At 38.6% G+C, this 19,468-nt stretch overlaps 1 protein-coding gene across 3 annotated transcripts in view; it reads right to left on the minus strand.

Annotated features, from left to right (window-relative positions):
* ptcd3 (pentatricopeptide repeat domain 3) overlaps positions 1-19,468 on the minus strand; it is a 47,138-nt gene that overhangs the window by 14,706 nt on the left and 12,964 nt on the right. For 2 of the 3 annotated variants that reach the window (XM_061901515.1, XM_061901514.1), the window contains exons 11-23: positions 16,875-16,957; positions 16,398-16,542; positions 16,258-16,308; positions 15,893-15,982; positions 15,759-15,787; positions 14,285-14,391; positions 14,098-14,176; positions 10,190-10,280; positions 10,021-10,106; positions 9,802-9,950; positions 9,684-9,725; positions 3,883-4,041; positions 3,411-3,494 (exon numbers count right to left, since the gene is read on the minus strand). In XM_061901515.1, the coding sequence (XP_061757499.1) occupies positions 3,449-3,494; positions 3,883-4,041; positions 9,684-9,725; positions 9,802-9,950; positions 10,021-10,106; positions 10,190-10,280; positions 14,098-14,176; positions 14,285-14,391; positions 15,759-15,787; positions 15,893-15,982; positions 16,258-16,308; positions 16,398-16,542; positions 16,875-16,957 (1,157 nt within the window). In that variant the 3' untranslated portion in view covers positions 3,411-3,448. Of the gene's footprint in view, positions 1-1,858; positions 3,495-3,882; positions 4,042-9,683; positions 9,726-9,801; positions 9,951-10,020; positions 10,107-10,189; positions 10,281-14,097; positions 14,177-14,284; positions 14,392-15,758; positions 15,788-15,892; positions 15,983-16,257; positions 16,309-16,397; positions 16,543-16,874; positions 16,958-19,468 lie in introns of those variants that run through there. The other variant, XM_061901513.1, reaches the window with a different exon arrangement.

Below are 19,468 nucleotides of genomic sequence, written 5' to 3' on the forward strand. Positions count from 1 at the left end.
TAGCATTATCCCATTGTTTTGAGGCTGATTTGACACACTGTGGAAAACAGCACACACCCATCTAAGAGGGCCATCCCCTTCATGGCAGCTCATTTGCCCTTATTTGGTTGTATAGTCAGCTGGGCTGATGATTGGTGGAGAGAATGAAGCTTACAGATTGAGACACACACCTGTACTGACTTGCTCACGCTCACACACACACAAGCACGCGAGCTGGTCCCAATCAGAGGTTTCCCCAAACCTAGTCAACATTTAAAGGGTCCCAGATTGAAAACAAATTGTGTGTCCAAAGTGCGGCCCGTGGCCATTTTTAAAATGTAGACTGTTTTTTATTGGCATGTCCTATAAATGAATTCATGGGATATGTTATTAGATTTTGCACAAATTTTCTTTGTCACCTATACACCAAGCTAACATATCATTAAGCTGACCATAATTTAATACACAAAATGTATCAAAGTGCTGCCCCCATCTCATTCAGTTTTTCAGTATGCAGCTTTTTAATTCATATTTGTTGCCGTAAATGAATTCCTGCTCATTCCTATGGGTTCAGTAATAACGGCTACTTTTTTTGTCTCATGCTCTTTACCATGCGCTTTATATACTAAGTTGCGGCTAATTTATGGATTTTTATGACCATCACATGCCGAATGGGTCACGACGATCAATTAAATCAAATCTAAAGCACTCAATCATTCAGGCAGCCCTTAGGGTGTTATGGACTCAGCCTCATCATGGAGAAAACACAACAATATGCACACGACACAGCCCTAAAGCCGAAGACGACGACACTGCCTTTGAAAAAGGAAACAGACACAGTACAGAACAGACATTCACTACCACTAACGGGGCCTAAAAGGTCTGTCGAAAAGACGACTTTAGCAGTTTCAGCTGGTAAGGTTCTGTATGCCAGTGGTCCCCAACCACCGGGCCGCAGAATAATTTTTTATTAAAAAAAATATATATATTTTTATTTTTATTTATTTTTTTATTAAATCAACATAAAATACACACAATATACACTTACAAATAGTGCACCAACCACAAAAAAACTCCCTTTTTCATGACAAAAACGTCCCTTTTTCATGACAAAGAAGAAAAAAAAAAAAAGAAAAAAAAGGACACCCACCCCCCCGGGCCGCGGGACAAATTATTAATCGTTGACCGGTCCGCGGATAAAAAAAGGTTGGGGACCACTGCTGTATGCCGTGTTACAGGCAATGTCTTCTGTTAAATAAGTGCTAACTTCTGAAGGCACTCAGATACTCTTTAGCTTGTTTGTGCACTAAAAAGGAGAGGATGTCAGTTTTTTCTACCCTGTATTCATTTAGTGTATTCAAAACTCGATGCGGCACACTGAATTGGTACATTTTCTTGCGCACTAAGAATGTGTGTAGGCTTACTGTGTTGTCAACTTTGTAGAGATTTCCGTTAGTCAGAATAACTCCTAATTATAATGCACAATTATTTTAGGAATAGTTTTCAAAATGGGTGCTCTTTTTTCTGGTTTGGGCAACTGTCCCCTAAAATGTATTTTCACATGCCTGCTTCCGGTTCTCCTGTCTTCTTCTCTAACGTTTATTCCGCTGCAAGTCAAAATCCACGTTAAACTACTTCTAGGTGAACTCTGCATTTCAAATGTTTGAAAAAAAATGACATCTGTATGCCTGTTATGCTTTTTAAATCCACATTTAATTACACTAATATATGTAAAATTTGAAAAAAATTTATTGTGTTTCGATTTATCTTTAAAAAAAAACTTCAGTTATTGTGGAGAAAAAAAAAGTAACCATTACGTATCAAAGACACCTTGTTGGTTTGCCATTTAGAAATTGAAAAACAAAGGAAACAAACACACTTGTTGCATTTTAGACCTTTTAAACATTTTTGACATTCTGCAGGAAATAGCTAATCACTTTTTTCAGGAAGTTAGTGTTATCGCCAAGAGAAAATTATGTCAACATGTTCAGTTTTTGGGCAGTGTGACAATGTGCTGCTGTATTATTCAATGAAAAGTAATGTTCATGACAACTCATGTTTTTCAAATTTAAAAGGGAACTCCACTTTTTGGGAGAATTTTGTATATCATCCACAATCTCTATGTAAGACAAGAACACATATGTTTTTGTTATTATTATTATACATTCTAAGTAAAAACTATGGTTAGTACGAGGTGGCTAACAATACAGCTAATGGGAGTACTCTATTTCGCCCATTAAGCACTCTTAAAAAAAACCCACCACCAACAATACGCCATTTACATATTGTGACCTGAATATTAACCAGGTATCAGCTATATTGTTATTATAAGCGCTAACACAGACAAATTATTTTAGTGGAGCCGTGATAACGGAGAGATAACTAGCTCATGCAGTTACAGTGTTGACATATTGAGCTGATGCTGCCCAATAGCAGCAGCAGCAGCTGGAGTTTGTAAAAGTTAATTTTGGATTATAGATCCTTCCCCTCACCTGAATAGTAAAAGTTGTGGACATAAGACAAGAAGTTGTTCAACTTTTACTTGGAGATCATGAGAAAGACACAAAAAATGCTTTTTTTCCCCCCCACGTGAGAAATATCTAAACGGGAAGAAATTAACATCCCATCAGTCGGCATGCCAATGAGAGCGGATATTGTACTGTAAGTGATTGTTTTATTATGTTTGTAGTTTGTACATCTCGCTTAGCACTTAGCAACAATGCTACATGATCCTTTGTGTTTCTCCAAAGCTGGATCTGCTATGCACACAGCTTCTAAAACTTGTATTGTATATTATCCTATTTATATTCATGCCAAAAAATATAAAGTTCTGATCCTCATTTGTCCCAAAGTGGTCAATGTCGTCTCTGATGACGTCTACCATGATTAGTAGAAGTAGTAACTGTTGTTGAAGTAAATAGTGAATGTTGTGATGCATCTGTGAAATAATACGCTGCTGTATGCTTAAAATTACTAGAATATGTATATTACATGTTATTATTAAAGTGCCAGTTACTACATTACATATATGCTTACAGTGTGTATATAAAATGTTGACGAAAGTTGTTGGATGTTTTTTTAGAGCGCTGAATAAGCAGAGTAGTGGAAATCCCATTACTTCTATTGTTAGCAGACTATTGATAGATTATTTACGAGTTAGAATGCACAAAAGAAGAAGAAAAAATGGAGCTTGTATCACATAGGGGTTGTGAATGATAAGCAAAATTAAAAAAAAAAAGTGCAGTTCTCCTTTAAGATACAGCAGTAAGGTAGTCATTTGCTGATAATTCGCAGCCTCCAGAGGACAAACACACAAATGCATCTTCTGCTTATCTACAAGTAAGTTTTCTTTTATAGATTGAGTTTTGTCACATTGTGTACTCTATTACACAGATACAGGTACACTGGTCCTAAATACGTCATACGATCACCTGAACCGTTCAGCTTTCTCTATATGAGAACGTCTCTTTCAGTCTGCAGGCTGTGCGACAGTCTCAAGCTCAGACAATATGATCCTTGACAAAATAAAAACACAAGTACGAGTTATTAGCATTGAAAAGTTGATTGATATTAATATAATAAATATTGACAAAAATACAAATGTGTTCAAAGCAGCTCAACAGATATACTTTCATTGAGGATCAATTTACAGTGTAATACATAATTTTACACAAGGATTTTTTAAAAGGGAAACCAAACCTTTTATTTGAAGGACAAATTATATTCAATGTCTTAATTCCCAAAAAGTGCAGTTTTCCTTTATAATGACATTAATGATGAGAAAGAAATACATTAGAAGCATGTTTACACAAACTACAAAGGACCTTACCAAAGCCTGCTCCTGATTATCATTTCAATAAAAAGATAGTTCAAGTGTTACAAAATAAAGGGAACTGTTTTTACCTTTGCTCCTCCTTCAAATCAAAGTCAGCCAGTGTCCGCTTGGCCAGACTTGGTGTTGCCTGCAGACAGAAGGCTGCTGAGAGCTGGACAAGCTTGATGGCTGTGTGGGCAGAACCATCTTGCCGGCATACAGACAGGAAGTCTTCAAACAGCTTATCACTGGTAAATCACAAATCAGATAGCGGCACAGAATAAACACATAGTTACTATATGGCCAGCAATAACAATAGTATTACAGACACAATAATATACACTTTCATTACCTTAAAAAAGCACAGCGTTTCAACAAAAATTGATAATCAAATACTGTATTGAATCTATGAAACGGCATCAAAATCTCATAGTACGATATTATCACGGTACGATATTATTGTGGTATATGGCCTCCCCCCAAAAAAAGACCTAAAAATGCCATATTGTGTAAGATGAAGTGGCAGGAATGGTTAAGATAAATACACTTACTGTATTTGAACACAAATATAAGCTCAAATGTTCTAATCATACAAAAAACATGTATTTAAGTGCAAATAATTGTGCAGAGATATCCACTGTTTCAAGCAAATATATATATATGTATATATATATATATATATATATATATATATATATATATATATATATATATATGTATATATATTTTTTTTTATAGTTGCGTGTTTTTAAAGAGTCAATGTAAAACATCCAGTGCAAAACAATAATGTTCAGTTTTGTGTCTGTTACTTTCTCAGAAGCAGTGTCCTCCAAGGTGGACATATTTATATCAGTTTTTCTCTGAAAAATTAACTAGGAATTTACCTTTAAATTATGTAAATACTTCACAAACTGATATTTGGCTTCACTAGCTTCAAATATATTTTCTGGGTGACGGTTCACGAGGTAGTCACCTGAAATGGTTTTCACTTCACCGGTGTGCTTGATGCTCATATATAGAATGCCCAGAGCGTGCAAAGCAGTAATCAGAGCAAAGAGTGGCTATTTTTAAAAAACTAGAATATAAAACATGGTTTCAGTTATTTCACCTTTTTTTGTTAAGCGCATAACTCCGCATGTGTTCAATCACAGTTTTGATGCATTCAGTGACAATCTACAGTGTAAAAGTCATGAAAATAAAGAAAATGCATACAATGAGGAGAAGGTTTGTCCAAACTTTTGACCTGTACTGTATAAAGAGTTAATATATTGTTACATGTTGTTTCTTCTTTGTCTACACAAGAATCAAACATAAATATTGATCAGACAGTTCATGTGGGGGACGGTGTGGCGCGGTTTGGAGTGTGGCCGTGCCACCAACCTGAGAGTTCCTGGTTCGATCCCCAGCTTCTACCAACCTAGTCACGTCAGTTGTGTCCTTGAGCAAGACACTTCTCCCTTGCTCCTAATGGGTCTTGGTTAGGGCCTCGCAAAACAGCTCCCGCCATCAGTGTGTGAATGTGTGTGTGAATGGGTGAATGTGGAAATAGTGTCAAAGTACTTTGAGTACCTTGAAGGTAGAAATCCGCTATACAAGTACAACCCATTTACCAATTATGTGCATGTTTAGGCACCGGTCGGACGCCATTGGCCAAAATGTGCAGCAAAGTTGCGGGCCTTTACTAAATTGCAAGATGGCGGCGCCTGGACGGGCTGCGACACTGCGGTGCTCTTGCTAAAGATGGAACATTTGGCGGAAATGCCGGACAGTTCTGCAGACTTCATGGCTGGCTCGCATCGTGGTCACTCCGTGATCACGTACGACCGCCAGACACTTCTGGATATGGACATATCGGGCCGTTTTGGACTGATAGACGCGGGCGTGCTAAACATGCTAACTAGCATGGGAATACGTCGGCGGCTACATCCAGCGGCCTGTGAAGCAGCGGAGTCTAGTAGCAGCGGGGGCCGTCTACGGAGCAGACGCCAGCGGTGTGATCGGAAACGCGGATGTCGAGCGGGGCTAAAAACAAAGCAGAAGGCTAATCCCCACAGAACACCACTTCCCTCCACCCTGAAGACGGATTTAAATAAAGGATGCGAGACTACTGGTCTTGGTAAGGAGTCAGTTAAATTAGAACAAGTTTTTTCTGCTTTGAGTGTTTCAGAGTTGGACATGTGTTTTACTGAGGTGGCTAACTATGACGCGTGCAGTTTATCAAAGCAACAAACAAACAATCGGAAAATCCCCGTTACTGAGGTGGCTAACCATGATGCGTGCAGTTTATCAAAGCAACAAACAAACAATCGGAACACTCCCGTCGTATCAATTCCTAGATATGGTCGTAATTATACTGAATGCACTGGGCATAATAAACACAACATTATTAATATTGCTACTACGGATAATTTGATCAAAAATTCCCTAAAACAGCCCACTACCTATAATATAGGTTTTTTAAACATAAGATCATTGTCTCCCAAAACGTTGTTAGTTAATGATATCATCAGAGACAACAATCTTAACGTCATCGGTCTCAGCGAAACCTGGCTTAAACCAAACGACTTTTTTGCGCTAAATGAGGCATGTCCTCCTAACTTTACACATGGGCATATTGCCCGTCCGCTTAAAAGGGGTGGGGGGGTCGCACTAATATACAACGAAAACTTTAACCTTAGTCCTAACATAAATAATAAATATAAATCGTTTGAGGTGCTTACTATGAGGTCTGTCACACCGCTGCCTCTACACCTGGCTGTTATCTACCGCCCCCCAGGGCCCTGTTCGGACTTTATCAATGAATTCTCAGAGTTCGTTGCTGATCTAGTGACACACGCCGATAATATAATCATAATGGGGGACTTTAATATCCATATGAATACCCCATCGGACCCACCGTGCGTAGCGCTCCAGACTATAATTGATAGCTGTGGTCTCACACAAATAATAAATGAACCCACGCATCGCAACGGTAATACGATAGACCTAGTGCTTGTCAGGGGTATCACCGCTTCCAAAGTTACGATACTCCCGTATACTAAAGTATTGTCCGATCATTACCTTATAAAATTCGAGGTTCAGACGCATGTTCGTCAAACTAATAATAATAATAACTGCTATAGCAGCCGCAACATTAATACGGCCACAACGACAACTCTTGCTGACCTACTGCCCTCGGTAATGGCACCATTCCCAAAGTATGTGGGCTCTATTGATAACCTCACTAACAACTTTAACGACGCCCTGCGCGAAACCATTGATAACATAGCACCGCTAAAGTTAAAAAAGGCTCCAAAAAAGCGCACCCCGTGGTTTACAGAAGAAACTAGAGCTCAGAAATTATTATGCAGAAAGCTGGAACGCAAATGGCGCACGACTAAACTTGAGGTGCACCATCAAGCATTTAGTGATGGTTTAATAACTTATAAACGCATGCTTACCTTAGCTAAAGCTAATTATTACTCAAATCTCATCCACCGTAATAAAAACGATCCTAAATTTTTGTTTAGTACGGTAGCATCGCTAACCCAACAAGGGACTCCTTCCAGTAGCTCCACCCACTCAGCTGATGAATTTATGCAATTCTTCAGTAAGAAAATTTAAGTCATTAGAAAGGAGATTAAAGACAATGCGTCCCAGCTACAACGGGGTTCTATTAACACTGACACGATTGTATATACGGCGGATACTGCCCTCCAAAATAGTTTCTCTCGTTTTGAGGAAATAACATTAGAGGAATTGTTACAACGTGTAAATGGAATAAAACAAACAACATGTTTACTTGACCCTCTTCCTGGGAAACTGATCAAGGAGCTCTTTGTATTATTAGGTCCATCAGTGCTAAATATTATAAACTTATCACTTTCCTCGGGCACTGTTACCCTAGCATTCAAAAAAGCGGTTATTCATCCTCTTCTTGAAAGACCTAACCTCGATCCTGACCTCATGGTAAACTACCGACCGGTGTCTCACCTTCCCTTTATTTCAAAAATCCTCGAAAAAATTGTTGCGGAGCAGTTAAATGAACACTTAGCGTCTAACAATCTATGGGAAACCTTTCAATCCGGTTTCAGGGCAAATCACTCGACGGAGACAGCCCTCGCAAAAATGACTAATGATCTATTGCTAACGATGGATTCTGATGCGTCATCTATGTTGCTGCTCCTCGATCTTAGCGCTGCTTTCGATACCGTCGATCATAATATTTTATTAGAACGTATCAAAACACGAATTGGTATGTCAGACTTAGTCCTGTCTTGGTTTAACTCTTATCTTACTGATAGGATGCAGTGTGTCTCCCATAACAATGTGACCTCGGACTACGTTAAGGTAACGTGTGGAGTTCCCCAGGGTTCGGTCCTTGGCCCTGCACTCTTCAGCATCTACATGCTGCCGCTAGGTGACATCATACGCAAATACGGTGTTAGCTTTCACTGTTATGCTGATGACACCCAACTCTACATGCCCCTAAAGCTGACCAACACGCCGGATTGTAGTCAGCTGGAGGCGTGTCTTAATGAAATTAAACAATGGATGTCCGCTAACTTTTTGCAACTCAACGCCAAAAAAACGGAAATGCTGATTATCGGTCCTGCTAGACACCGAACTCTATTTAATAATACAACTCTAACATTTGACAACCAAACAATTAAACAAGGCGACACGGTAAAGAATCTGGGTATTATCTTCGACCCAACTCTCTCCTTTGAGGCACACATTAAAAGCGTTACTAAAACGGCCTTCTTTCATCTCCGTAATATCGCTAAAATTCGCTCCATTCTGTCCACTAAAGACGCTGGGATCATTATCCATGCGTTTGTTACGTCTCGCCTCGACTACTGTAACGTATTATTTTCGGGTCTCCCCATGTCTAGCATTAAAAGATTACAGTTGGTACAAAATGCGGCTGCTAGACTTTTGACAAGAACAAGAAAGTTTGATCACATTACGCCTGTACTGGCTCACCTGCACTGGCTTCCTGTGCACTTAAGATGTGACTTTAAGGTTTTACTACTTACGTATAAAATACTACACGGTCTAGCTCCATCCTATCTTGCCGATTGTATTGTACCATATGTCCCGGCAAGAAATCTGCGTTCAAAGGACTCCGGCTTGTTAGTGATTCCCAAAGCCCAAAAAAAGTCTGCGGGCTATAGAGCGTTTTCCGTTCGGGCTCCAGTACTCTGGAATGCCCTCCCGGTAACAGTTCGAGATGCCACCTCAGTAGAAGCATTTAAGTCTCACCTTAAAACTCATTTGTATACTGTAGCCTTTAAATAGACTCCCTTTTTAGACCAGTTGATCTGCTGTTTCTTTTCTTTTTCTTCTATGTCCCACTCTCCCCTGTGGAGGGGGTCCAGTCCGATCCGGTGGCCATGTACTGCTTGCCTGTGTATCGGCTGGGGACATCTCTGCGCTGCTGATCTGCCTCCGCTTGGGATGGTTTCCTGCTGGCTCCGCTGTGAACGGGACTCTCGCTGCTGTGTTGGATCCGCTTTGGACTGGACTCTCGCGACTGTGTTGGATCCATTATGGATTGAACTTTCACAGTATCATGTTAGACCCGCTCGACATCCATTGCTTTCCTCCTCTCTAAGGTTCTCATAGTCATTATTGTCACAGACGTCCCACTGGATCATTATTGTCACCGATGTCCCACTGGGTGTGAGTTTTCCTTGCCCTTATGTGGGCCTACCGAGGATGTCGTGGTGGTTTGTGCAGCCCTTTGAGACACTAGTGATTTAGGGCTATATAAGTAAACATTGATTGATTGATTGAAATTGCGAGAACGCACATAATTCGCAGGGATAAGTTAAATTTGCGTGAATTAATGCAAATGCGACATTGCGTACAATTTCTAGAGGGACTGTTCACTTGATCATCAACTTACGAAGGAACTCTGTTATTTGCTTTGAAGAGCTGCATCATTTCCCTGCCAAGAAGAGACAAAATATCAGATAACCTTTTCTTTTAAATGAACTTTGAACAATCTTCAGTCTTTCTCTCACCAAGCCTCTTGAATCTTGTTAGCTCGCAGCAGCAGGGAGGTAATATGTGTAAGAGTGGGGGTGCTCCACTCCAGACTGAACCTGTTATTGTCGTTTCCAACGAAGACACTCTTCACGTCCAGGGCACAAGCAGCAAAAGACTCTTGGACCTTGACAAACGTGCAAATGAAAATGGAGGTGGTGCTTTTTATTGGTGGAATTTAAGAAGACTTCACTGACCTCAGGACTGTGTTTGTCTCTGGCCATCAAGGCGAGAAGCTCCTTGATCAGCTCCAATTTATTATCTTGACCAAAAGTCCGAATATCTAAAAAATACTTAGTATTGTCACACATATTCTTATTCTTAATCATGAAAGGACAGGGACAATAATAACATCTTTAAGCACACCTTTCCATATGGTAGGCAGCATGTCCAAACGATTGTCCGTGTCCAAAGCCTGCAGTAAGATGATCATATCCTCGTACTTTGGGTAGTATAACTACAGGAATAAACCACAGGGGAAAAAAATGCCAGAATGAGGAGTTTTACTTTTCATATTCTCATTTCAAATGCTGAAAAATTAAGTACAACAATGTTCAGGTATCAACGCACGCATGCACGTGATACACGAACGCATCTGGCATTAAAGTCATGACATCATCAGCTGATTTGCCTAAAAGGCCAAGATGGATTTGCATGTCACTGTGACGGATGCTGCGGAAGAGAGGAAGAAAAAAGTTGTAGTAGACAAAAAGTGAGTAAAAACGTGAAAAATAGGACTGCAAAATTAATCCATTTTGACTGCAACGATTAAATGAAGACAATAGTCTGCAATAATGTTTAAAAAGCAGGCTCCGCTGCATATCAAAACAAACCCTTTCACAGTCCACGACAGCATGAAACCAACAGCGGTATTTTGGAGACAGCTTTTTGTCATGTGCCAAACTTTTTTGCTGCCCTGGCGAACGAGGTCAAGCGGTGGTGTACAATTGCTGAAGTGCAAGCCGTCCGTGGAACATGTCTGTTTTTCTATGGCCCTAAAAATACCCCAGAAAAAATGGATAACTAGACCAAACAAAAACACAAAGATCTGTCTTTAAATATATGTATAAAGTTATATAACCTACCAGTATCTCATTACAAATTACACCATTGACATGCCACCACCGCAAATAGATTGCTGACCTATGGTAAACACTGATATGTTTTACCTAACAATACCAACCTTTAACAACAATGTATAATTATTATTCATTTTGGCCATAATTGTGCAACAAATATATGTTTAGAACTCAAAGTGAACTTCTTTCGGCTGCTTTTTTTTATTATGTATTTTGAATGTCACAAATAAGATGAAAGCCACCTGCCAATACTTATAGAGTGGGAGGGCATACCGCAGTACCAGTGACAAGAGCGCTACATGCTTTCATGTCAGAGCCACTGTATGCCACTGTAAATGTTTACGTATTTGTTCTTGTTGTTTGACACACGTGTTTAAACACACCACAGTTATGTGCCTTGAGACGCAAAAGTGAAACCTACACATAACTTTGTCCTACCACTTAATAAATCCATCAAACACAAGACGAACTGCCATGTTCTTTATCACGAACCAGGGCTGTACGCTTAGCTTTTTCACTATGAGCATCAGTGCTACTAAATGAAAAGAAATAGTAGCACAGAAAAAAATTAGAAGCACAGAAAAAAATTAGGAGCAATATGAAAGGTTCTAAATAACACAATTTCAATATAAACACTCAAAACAACGTACAGATGTGTACTCATACATATAAACACAATGGCATTATTAGGGCTAAGTGCAACCCTCAATCTCTAAACTATGCTAGCACTGTCGCTAACACACGTATAGGGCTGGGCGATATGGATCAAAACTCATATTCCGATATTGTTTGGCTTAATGTTGATGTATGATATACTGTATATCCCGATATTTTTTCCGTAAAGTGAAGTTGGACAAAGTTAAATCCAAATATGTGTGTCCAGGGGTTTTATTGAAACAAATACTTCACATAAGTAACTTTTGGGGAATTAGTTAAAGTTACATGTGTGGATGCACTTAAAAAAAATTATAAAAAGGGTCATATTACATTATTTTGTACATTTGAAACACTTCTCTATGGTATAGATAAAATGCAACAGTGGTGCTTTACAGACCATCTTCAAGCTGCTTTTTGACTCTGTCTTTATGATGCGCTGTTTTTTGGGCGGTCTTTTAAGTGCCTCCACTTCCACTGTCTCTTCTCCCCGTCAGCCATGTTGTAGTTTTTAGCGCTTCCAATTGAAGACTACTGACAAATACAAGTTGGAACTATACACTATTTGGCAGTAGAAACAGCAAAAGCAGAGGATGCATGTGTATGTACGGGCCAATATGCCCCTCAACAAAAGAATGGAAAAAAAAAAAAAAAACTTATTGTCTACAGCAGTGGTTCTCAAATGAGGCTACGCGTGCCCCTGGGGGGTACGTGAGATTTTTATAAAAATATTCTAAAAATAGCAATAATTCAAAAATCTTTTATAAATATATTTATTGAATAATACTTCAACAAAATATGAATGTAAGTTCATAAACTGTGAAAATAAAATACAACAGTACAATATTCAGTGTTGACAGCTAGATTTTTTGTAGACATGTTCCTAAATATTGATGTTAAAGATTTATTTTTTTGTGAATAAATGTTTAGAATTAAGTTCATGAATCCAGATGGATCTCAATTACAATCCCCAAAAAGGGCACTTTAAGTTGATGATTACTTCTATGTGTAGAAATCTGTATTTATAATTGAATCACTTGTTTATTTTTTAACAAGTTTTTAGTTATTTTTGTATCTTTTTTTCCAAATAGTTCAAGAAATAACACTACAAATGAACAATTATACGATTTAATAAATCAGAAACTGATGACATAGTGCTGTATTTTACTTCTTTATCTTTTTTTTTTCAACCAAAAATGATTTGCTCTGATTAGGGGGTATTTTAATTAAAAAAATGTTCACAGGGGGTACATCACTGAAAAAAAGTTGAGAACCACTGGTCTACAGCATCTGACTGCAATGGCAGACTCACACAAAGTTATTTGGGTAAATCTTTACCATGTATGAAAATACATCTGTTGATGTAACTTGATATCTCCGCCATACTTTGCTTTTATGTTTTTGGGACAGATGATAATCCAAAAATAAGTAAAATATAACCTTCAAACTTCTTTACAAAAACATTTAGCTGTGCTCAATTATTCAGCTAACAAAAACACAAAAGGAAATGTTCAAACATCAATAGCAATTTGAAAATAATTCACCTTGAAGAGTGGTGTTTTTTTTAGGCAAACATAATAAGACATAAGCATGTTTGTTACCTCAAAGATTTTAGTCAGTATCACCAACTTGCTAACTGCTTCAGGGATGCTGTGTGGCAGTAGATAATATTGCCACTGCAGCTTAACACCCTTTCTGATTGCATATAATGTACATTTGTTGTGGCAGTGCTTCTTGTGCAAAGTAGTTGTGACTGAAAAAGTTATATAACAACTTAATTTTACAGCAGCTTTTTACATCAGCTTTTTTCTACTGTTGGAACTGGAAACATATTTAGCAATGAAATTGGACACCACTTTAGTATTAGCACAAGACTTTCCTTTCACGTGAAACACGGAAGCTAGCAGTGATCTTTGTTGGTTTGTGCTTCACATACTTCTCAAAGTGGAGTTTTTGTCAAGTTTTAATGTGGTGACATTTTTTTTGTCTTTTACTGACCAGTTCCTCAAGCTAAGAAATTGTTTTTGTCTGTGTTTGAAGACTTTGAATATGTGAGAATACTAGGAGTCGCCAGGCTTCAAGCCTGCACCCTCTGTGCAAGCTGAAGAAGGGACACAGGTCTTAGCGCATACAGAGTGGTCAGTGACAATTCCGCGTCAATCACTATTTGTATACAGACGCGAACATTGTACTCTAGTTTAATCAACTTTGTATGTACTTATTTTAAAATGTTAAAAAATATATTTGCACGTATGCTTTTTTTTTTTTTTTTAACTCTAATAACCTATTTCTAGTCGCAAATGCTACTAAAATGCTCGCTCTGTGCAGCCCTGCCATGAACCCAAATTCCCAATCGTCTCTTTCCTAGATTTGCTGATTTTTGAAAAGGTATCTAGAGGGGTTTGACTGTTTAATAAATATACTGATAATGTCGCTAAATTGTCAACATAATTTTAAATTGCTGGATCTGAATGCACTGTGTTTGTGGCGGCCCCCTACAGAACAAAAAGAATGCAAGGGAAAGACTGGCAATGTACTAACCGAAGGAATGAAATCTCTGTACCACTTCAGCACCTTGTCGATGTGCTCCATCATACACAAAAGGTTGAAAAAGCGGCTGCTGCAGGGTAAGAAAGTAGGTCCAGTTAATACTTTTTGTACTCAAGTCGTGATTTGACTATGCAAAACTCCATTCATTCTGGAGTCACAAATAAAATACACTACTTACTAGTAATTATTTTGTTGGAAGGGATCGCCCAAAAGCCTCCAGTTCTCCCCGACCTCCACCAGGCGTTGAACTTCATAGGCCAGCTCCAGATCTTTACTGTCCAAACACTGCAATTATACATGTGAAGAAAATGCACATATAAATGCAAAATAAAGTGTCTATTAATTACCAATACGGTGTCCCTAGATTATTGCCGGAGTTTGGCAGACCCTGTAATAGGTGAATTTCCACATTGTAGTAGACGCTATTTGATTTATGATTTATATAATTATTGTATATCATTTAATCAACATGCGGTTAATAACCTTTCACACACACACTCAAACACTTGTATTAGTAATGCAACTGTAGCATATAATACATTGGTACTTACAGTAAATAATTAGTTGCATGATGAAAATGACGATAGCTGCAGCATCACTTGTGGCTTCTTGTGCATTATGGACAAAGTTTTGGAGAGTTGTTGGCGCAGTCTTTTTTAAAGACACTGTTGCCATCATCCTTATAGTATTTTCCTCCTATATTATGTAGCGAATGAAGATTCATTGAGCTTGTAATGGCAGCTGGTAGCTAAGCTACCTTCTTTTAGCACAGCAATGACGAGGTTTACCTTTTACACAATGGTAAGCAGCTACCTCTAGGTATCAAGTTCTGTGCCAGAAGACTTTAGACCCAAACATACTGGAACTTACATGATACAGAGCCTACAAGGCGCACAAAACTCAAAGTCTGCTCTCTGCACACTATGTAGTACGTCACACAAAACATTTCACGGCATGTATTTCTTTACATCAATCAGCGTTAAATATGACACTGATGTGCATTTTGCTATCACAGCATAACATAAAATCAATGTTTGAATAAAGTGTTTTACATGACTCACATCTGAGACAATTTCAGACTCAGCTGATGTGTCCAGTCAATAAGTGGCTGCAACACCTTACTTTAAGCAGCCGATAGTCAGTACTTGGAGCTACAGCCACCCAATGTGCTTCTCTTATTTTACTTATTGGCAAAGCCATCAAGTACAACAGCTCCGCTTCCTCTACGTTAGTGTAGGGCACCAAGACAGCCAAATGTAAACACCATTGCTGTGTTTGACTGAAATTTCACAGGTAATTACAACAAGTGATTATGGCAGCTCTGATGACTGCGGACTTTACCCGCGGAGTCTGCTGCGTTCAATAGTACATTTGAGCTTGTGAGCACGGTGAATGTTTAGACGACACAATCAGCTGCCTGGACAGAGAACACAGTGCTTTGTTGGTCTGTCATTAGTGTGCCGTGTATGATGACACGTGGGCAAAGCAGCTTCACTACTAAATGTACGGCGGGTTATGTCAAATAGATGTTATAATACATGTTTCTAAAAATTTTCAATTTAAAAATTTGTATCCAAGGTCGTAAAGTATATAAAATTGAAAGTGGAGAGGGAACATTGTAATAAAATAATGTTTTGAAAAAAGTGACTTACAAATCTCATCGCATTGAAGAAGAATAAAACTGAGGAGAAAACAAGACAAAATAAGAATTACATTTGACGAAAAATATATTGAAGGCAATCTATCATTCCAGTACACAATAAATACACACACATACATTACGTACCATCATCAGGGTCCTGACAGGTTAATCTTTTTCCTGCCAACTCTGACAGAATTTCCTGCAAAACGTTGTTTGTGATTTGGACAGACATGCCTAAACGACAAAACGTAACCACAATTAATTTTGTTGCATCATTTCATGTATTCTTTGAGGGATTCAAGTATGTGGAATGAAGATGGAGGTACAGTTTTTGTACAGTGCATTCATTAACAACACCTGGAGGTGGAGCTTATTTATTGTATTCCATTGGGCTGATGTCACACCCTGCTGGCAATTACAAATACTATAATTTAAAAGTAGCAGCAGAGATGCCAAGACTTTATCCACTTGTTCAGTGAGTCTCCAGCTTTAACAACACTTGTCCTCACCTGGTTTGTTAAATACAGACAGCACATGGTTGAAGGAGGCCAGACTGGGAACTGCATATACACAAACATACAAATTAGTCAAAAAACTGCCCCATCTGTGTACATACTGTACTATACAAGTAGATCTTTAAAATTCTTACCGATCTGCAAAGACTTCATCTCACTCAGCGTCTGCATAACCATTGTTCTGGCCAAAGAGCCACAACGTCTCAGGGCTTTGAGAATACTGTTAAAGGTCTGCAGGTTGGGCTGGACTTTCTGTTGACTCATTTGATTTAAAATCTCCTACAGACATACACGATACATGAGAACAAGTAATAATGTTATGCAATGCAAATGAAGTTGGTGTTACAATAAAGATTTGCAATATGTTTGGTTGAGGATTCCATCAAATATAAAAAAAAATTCCAATGGTCACATTTCTAACCTCTAATCTCAAAGTGTTGGTAATCAGAAACATTATAAAAATACATAGCCTGTTAACATAGCAGCCTTTTGGTGACAATGGAATTTCATGAAAGTAGCAAACGTTCATCGCACATCCAGTTAAAAAAGTGATAATTTCATTGTCCCTGTAAAATGACGTGTGACATTTGGCAGGTTGTTCAAGGCCTTACAGTGATGAGTTCCCATTTTTCGATGTATTTTTCTCTGACTTCTGGAGCTGCTGAGAGCAGAGCGTTGAAAATGTGGACGTCAGCTGACAAGAGAGAGCATCAGGTTGGTGGCTGCTTGCAGTACATTGATATTTTAACAAGTAGCTACAGTACATTATACCAAGGGTGTCCTCATAAAACCTTTTCACTTCGATACGATACAAATTTGGACCCCGACTATTTGCTAATATTGATTCTATACACCAACAGTATGAATTACACATACGTTTGTTATTTTATAGTGTGGAATGTAGAAGGGATTCAAGGGAAATTACTTATACAGAATAATGGTTGGTATAAAAAACCCTAACCTATTATAAGCCACGTGGAATGGACTTATGCTGTCTTTAAAAGGGGTCATATTTTGATCTGCTTTTCTACATGTAAAACACTTTTTTGCGGTCTACATAACATCCAATTATGGTTCTTTGGTCAACATTTTCCATGGACTAAGTTGTACAGATCACCTTAAAACCGCTTTCTGATCGACTCTTCAGGATCCGCTGTATTGTGCGTTTGTCTTATTTACGCAGCTCCACTTCGACTGTGTTTTCTCCCTGCCAGCCATGTTGTAGTATTTAGCGCTTCCAAATGGAGTCTACTGACAGATAAATTAGAATTATGCACTACTTTGTATTGGTAATGGCAACAGTGGAGGTTGCATGTACATGTACGTGCTCCACAACAAGAGGATAGACTGCAGAGGAGCGATTGCAATATGGTTGGCTGTGCTGCATGCATTAAAATACCCCTGTATATTAATATAGTGATAGATTACATCTACAATCACGTTTTTATTTTAATTGTCCCTGCGTGTTGTAAGCAGGGCAGGAATTTCACAGTGGCCACAGCTCTGGTTGCCCCTCTGTTTGACTGTGTGCGCCTCAAAAAATTAAGATACCCGCAGACGCATCTCTTTTTTTCTGTTTGATTTCAATGTAATTACGACTTCTTTGACCAGTGATGGGTTTAATTTTGCCTTATATGAACCGCCCACACGCAGCACATTGCTATATGTGGCATATTGGTTGTGCACCTTACCTGCACTGATTGGTGGATGGGAGATTATGGCTAATTAAAACAGCTCGGTGGTACACGCACGCACTGGCATCTCGGCCTATGTTGTGAGTTTGGGACTGTCTGACCGTGAACGCGTCTTTCACCTGCAGGTGAGCTCAAAAACGTGCAGTTTAATTTCAAATACAATTTTTTTTAAGACTTATGTCTCCCTTTTTCGGCACAGTCTTCTCAAGTGGGGTCCAGAATAAGGGCCGCCGCCCGTATGGGACCCATTGTTTTGTCCAAAGTTGTCCTTCATTCACAAAACTTCACCAGCTCCTAGTGAGCGTGCACACTGTATGGAACCTCCTAGCTCTCTGCGCGAGGGCCACTGTCTAGTGAAAAACAGACATTCAAATAACCATTTTTCTTCCATTTATGTTTAATGCTTTGGTGAGTTCAATTTATAAATTGCATTTGTTTTGCATTTAGTTTTGAGCAAGGTTTGTTTTTGCTTTGGGATTTGTGCAATTATTTGCATGGCTTTCTTTTTGTTACCATAATTGCTTCTGCCTAATTTGGAGCGTTTTGGTGTCCTGTGTTTGCCTATGTTTCAAAAAGGCTTAATCCATTCCTATTGGCCTATAAAATTTTAAACCCATCCATCCATCCATTTTCTACCACATGTCCCTCTTGGGGTTGTGGGGAAAATATTAAACCTTGTCATAAATTAATATTGTTTAAATTTTGTAATACAGCCTCACGTCTCCTCTCTCATGTCCATAACTTGTGTAGCCTTTTTCAGAATTTTAATCGGGGTCGAGAAACCTGGCGAAGCCGTAAATTCTAAAAATAAGGTTAGAACATTTGATACTTGTGAAGGCCTAAGAAGACAATAAACTCTCAACATACAATATGTAAAACACTGTTCACATTTAGCAACACAACCAGGCAATGTGTGCGGGTTTTGCAGTGGTTTCTAAAATTTGTTCTAGTCAAGTAAAACCTAAAATGACAGATGCTTTCTCAGTTGTTAATGCGCTAAACCAGAGCTAAATAATTGTTTAATACTGCATTCGATACAGTTTGTCTCTGTAGAAGAGTTAGTTTAATGCTGTTTGCGTGGGACAGCAGAGGTTAAGGGAAGTCTCAAGGAAAAAAGAAGCCAGAGTTCATTTGCTGTTTTTTTCATCCAGCATGAAAAATCAGTTGTTATTTATTAAAAAGGAACTGCACTTTTATTTATTTTTATTTTGCCTATCGTTAACAATTATTATGAGAGATAAGATAGATGACAAAAATGCTTGGAAGATGCGGCCAATAGGAGTCACTGTTGTAGCCTTGAAAACCCTCTAAAATAACCACAGAGGATGAACTGCTGCTCATAGAAGCAAGCATGAAGAGAGGGTGAAACGTTGGAGCAGACAGAAGCCGAGAGAGTGAGGTCGGCTTGACTTGTCCACACTGTATATGTGGAAAATTGAGCCAAGCTCTGCCGAAAAAAATTGATTGTTTACCCAAATCAACTGGAAACGTCTCCAGCCAGCTTGACCAAT

The sequence above is a fragment of the Nerophis ophidion genome, linkage group LG05 (genome assembly GCF_033978795.1).
Source record: "Nerophis ophidion isolate RoL-2023_Sa linkage group LG05, RoL_Noph_v1.0, whole genome shotgun sequence".
NCBI lineage: Eukaryota > Metazoa > Chordata > Actinopteri > Syngnathiformes > Syngnathidae > Nerophis > Nerophis ophidion.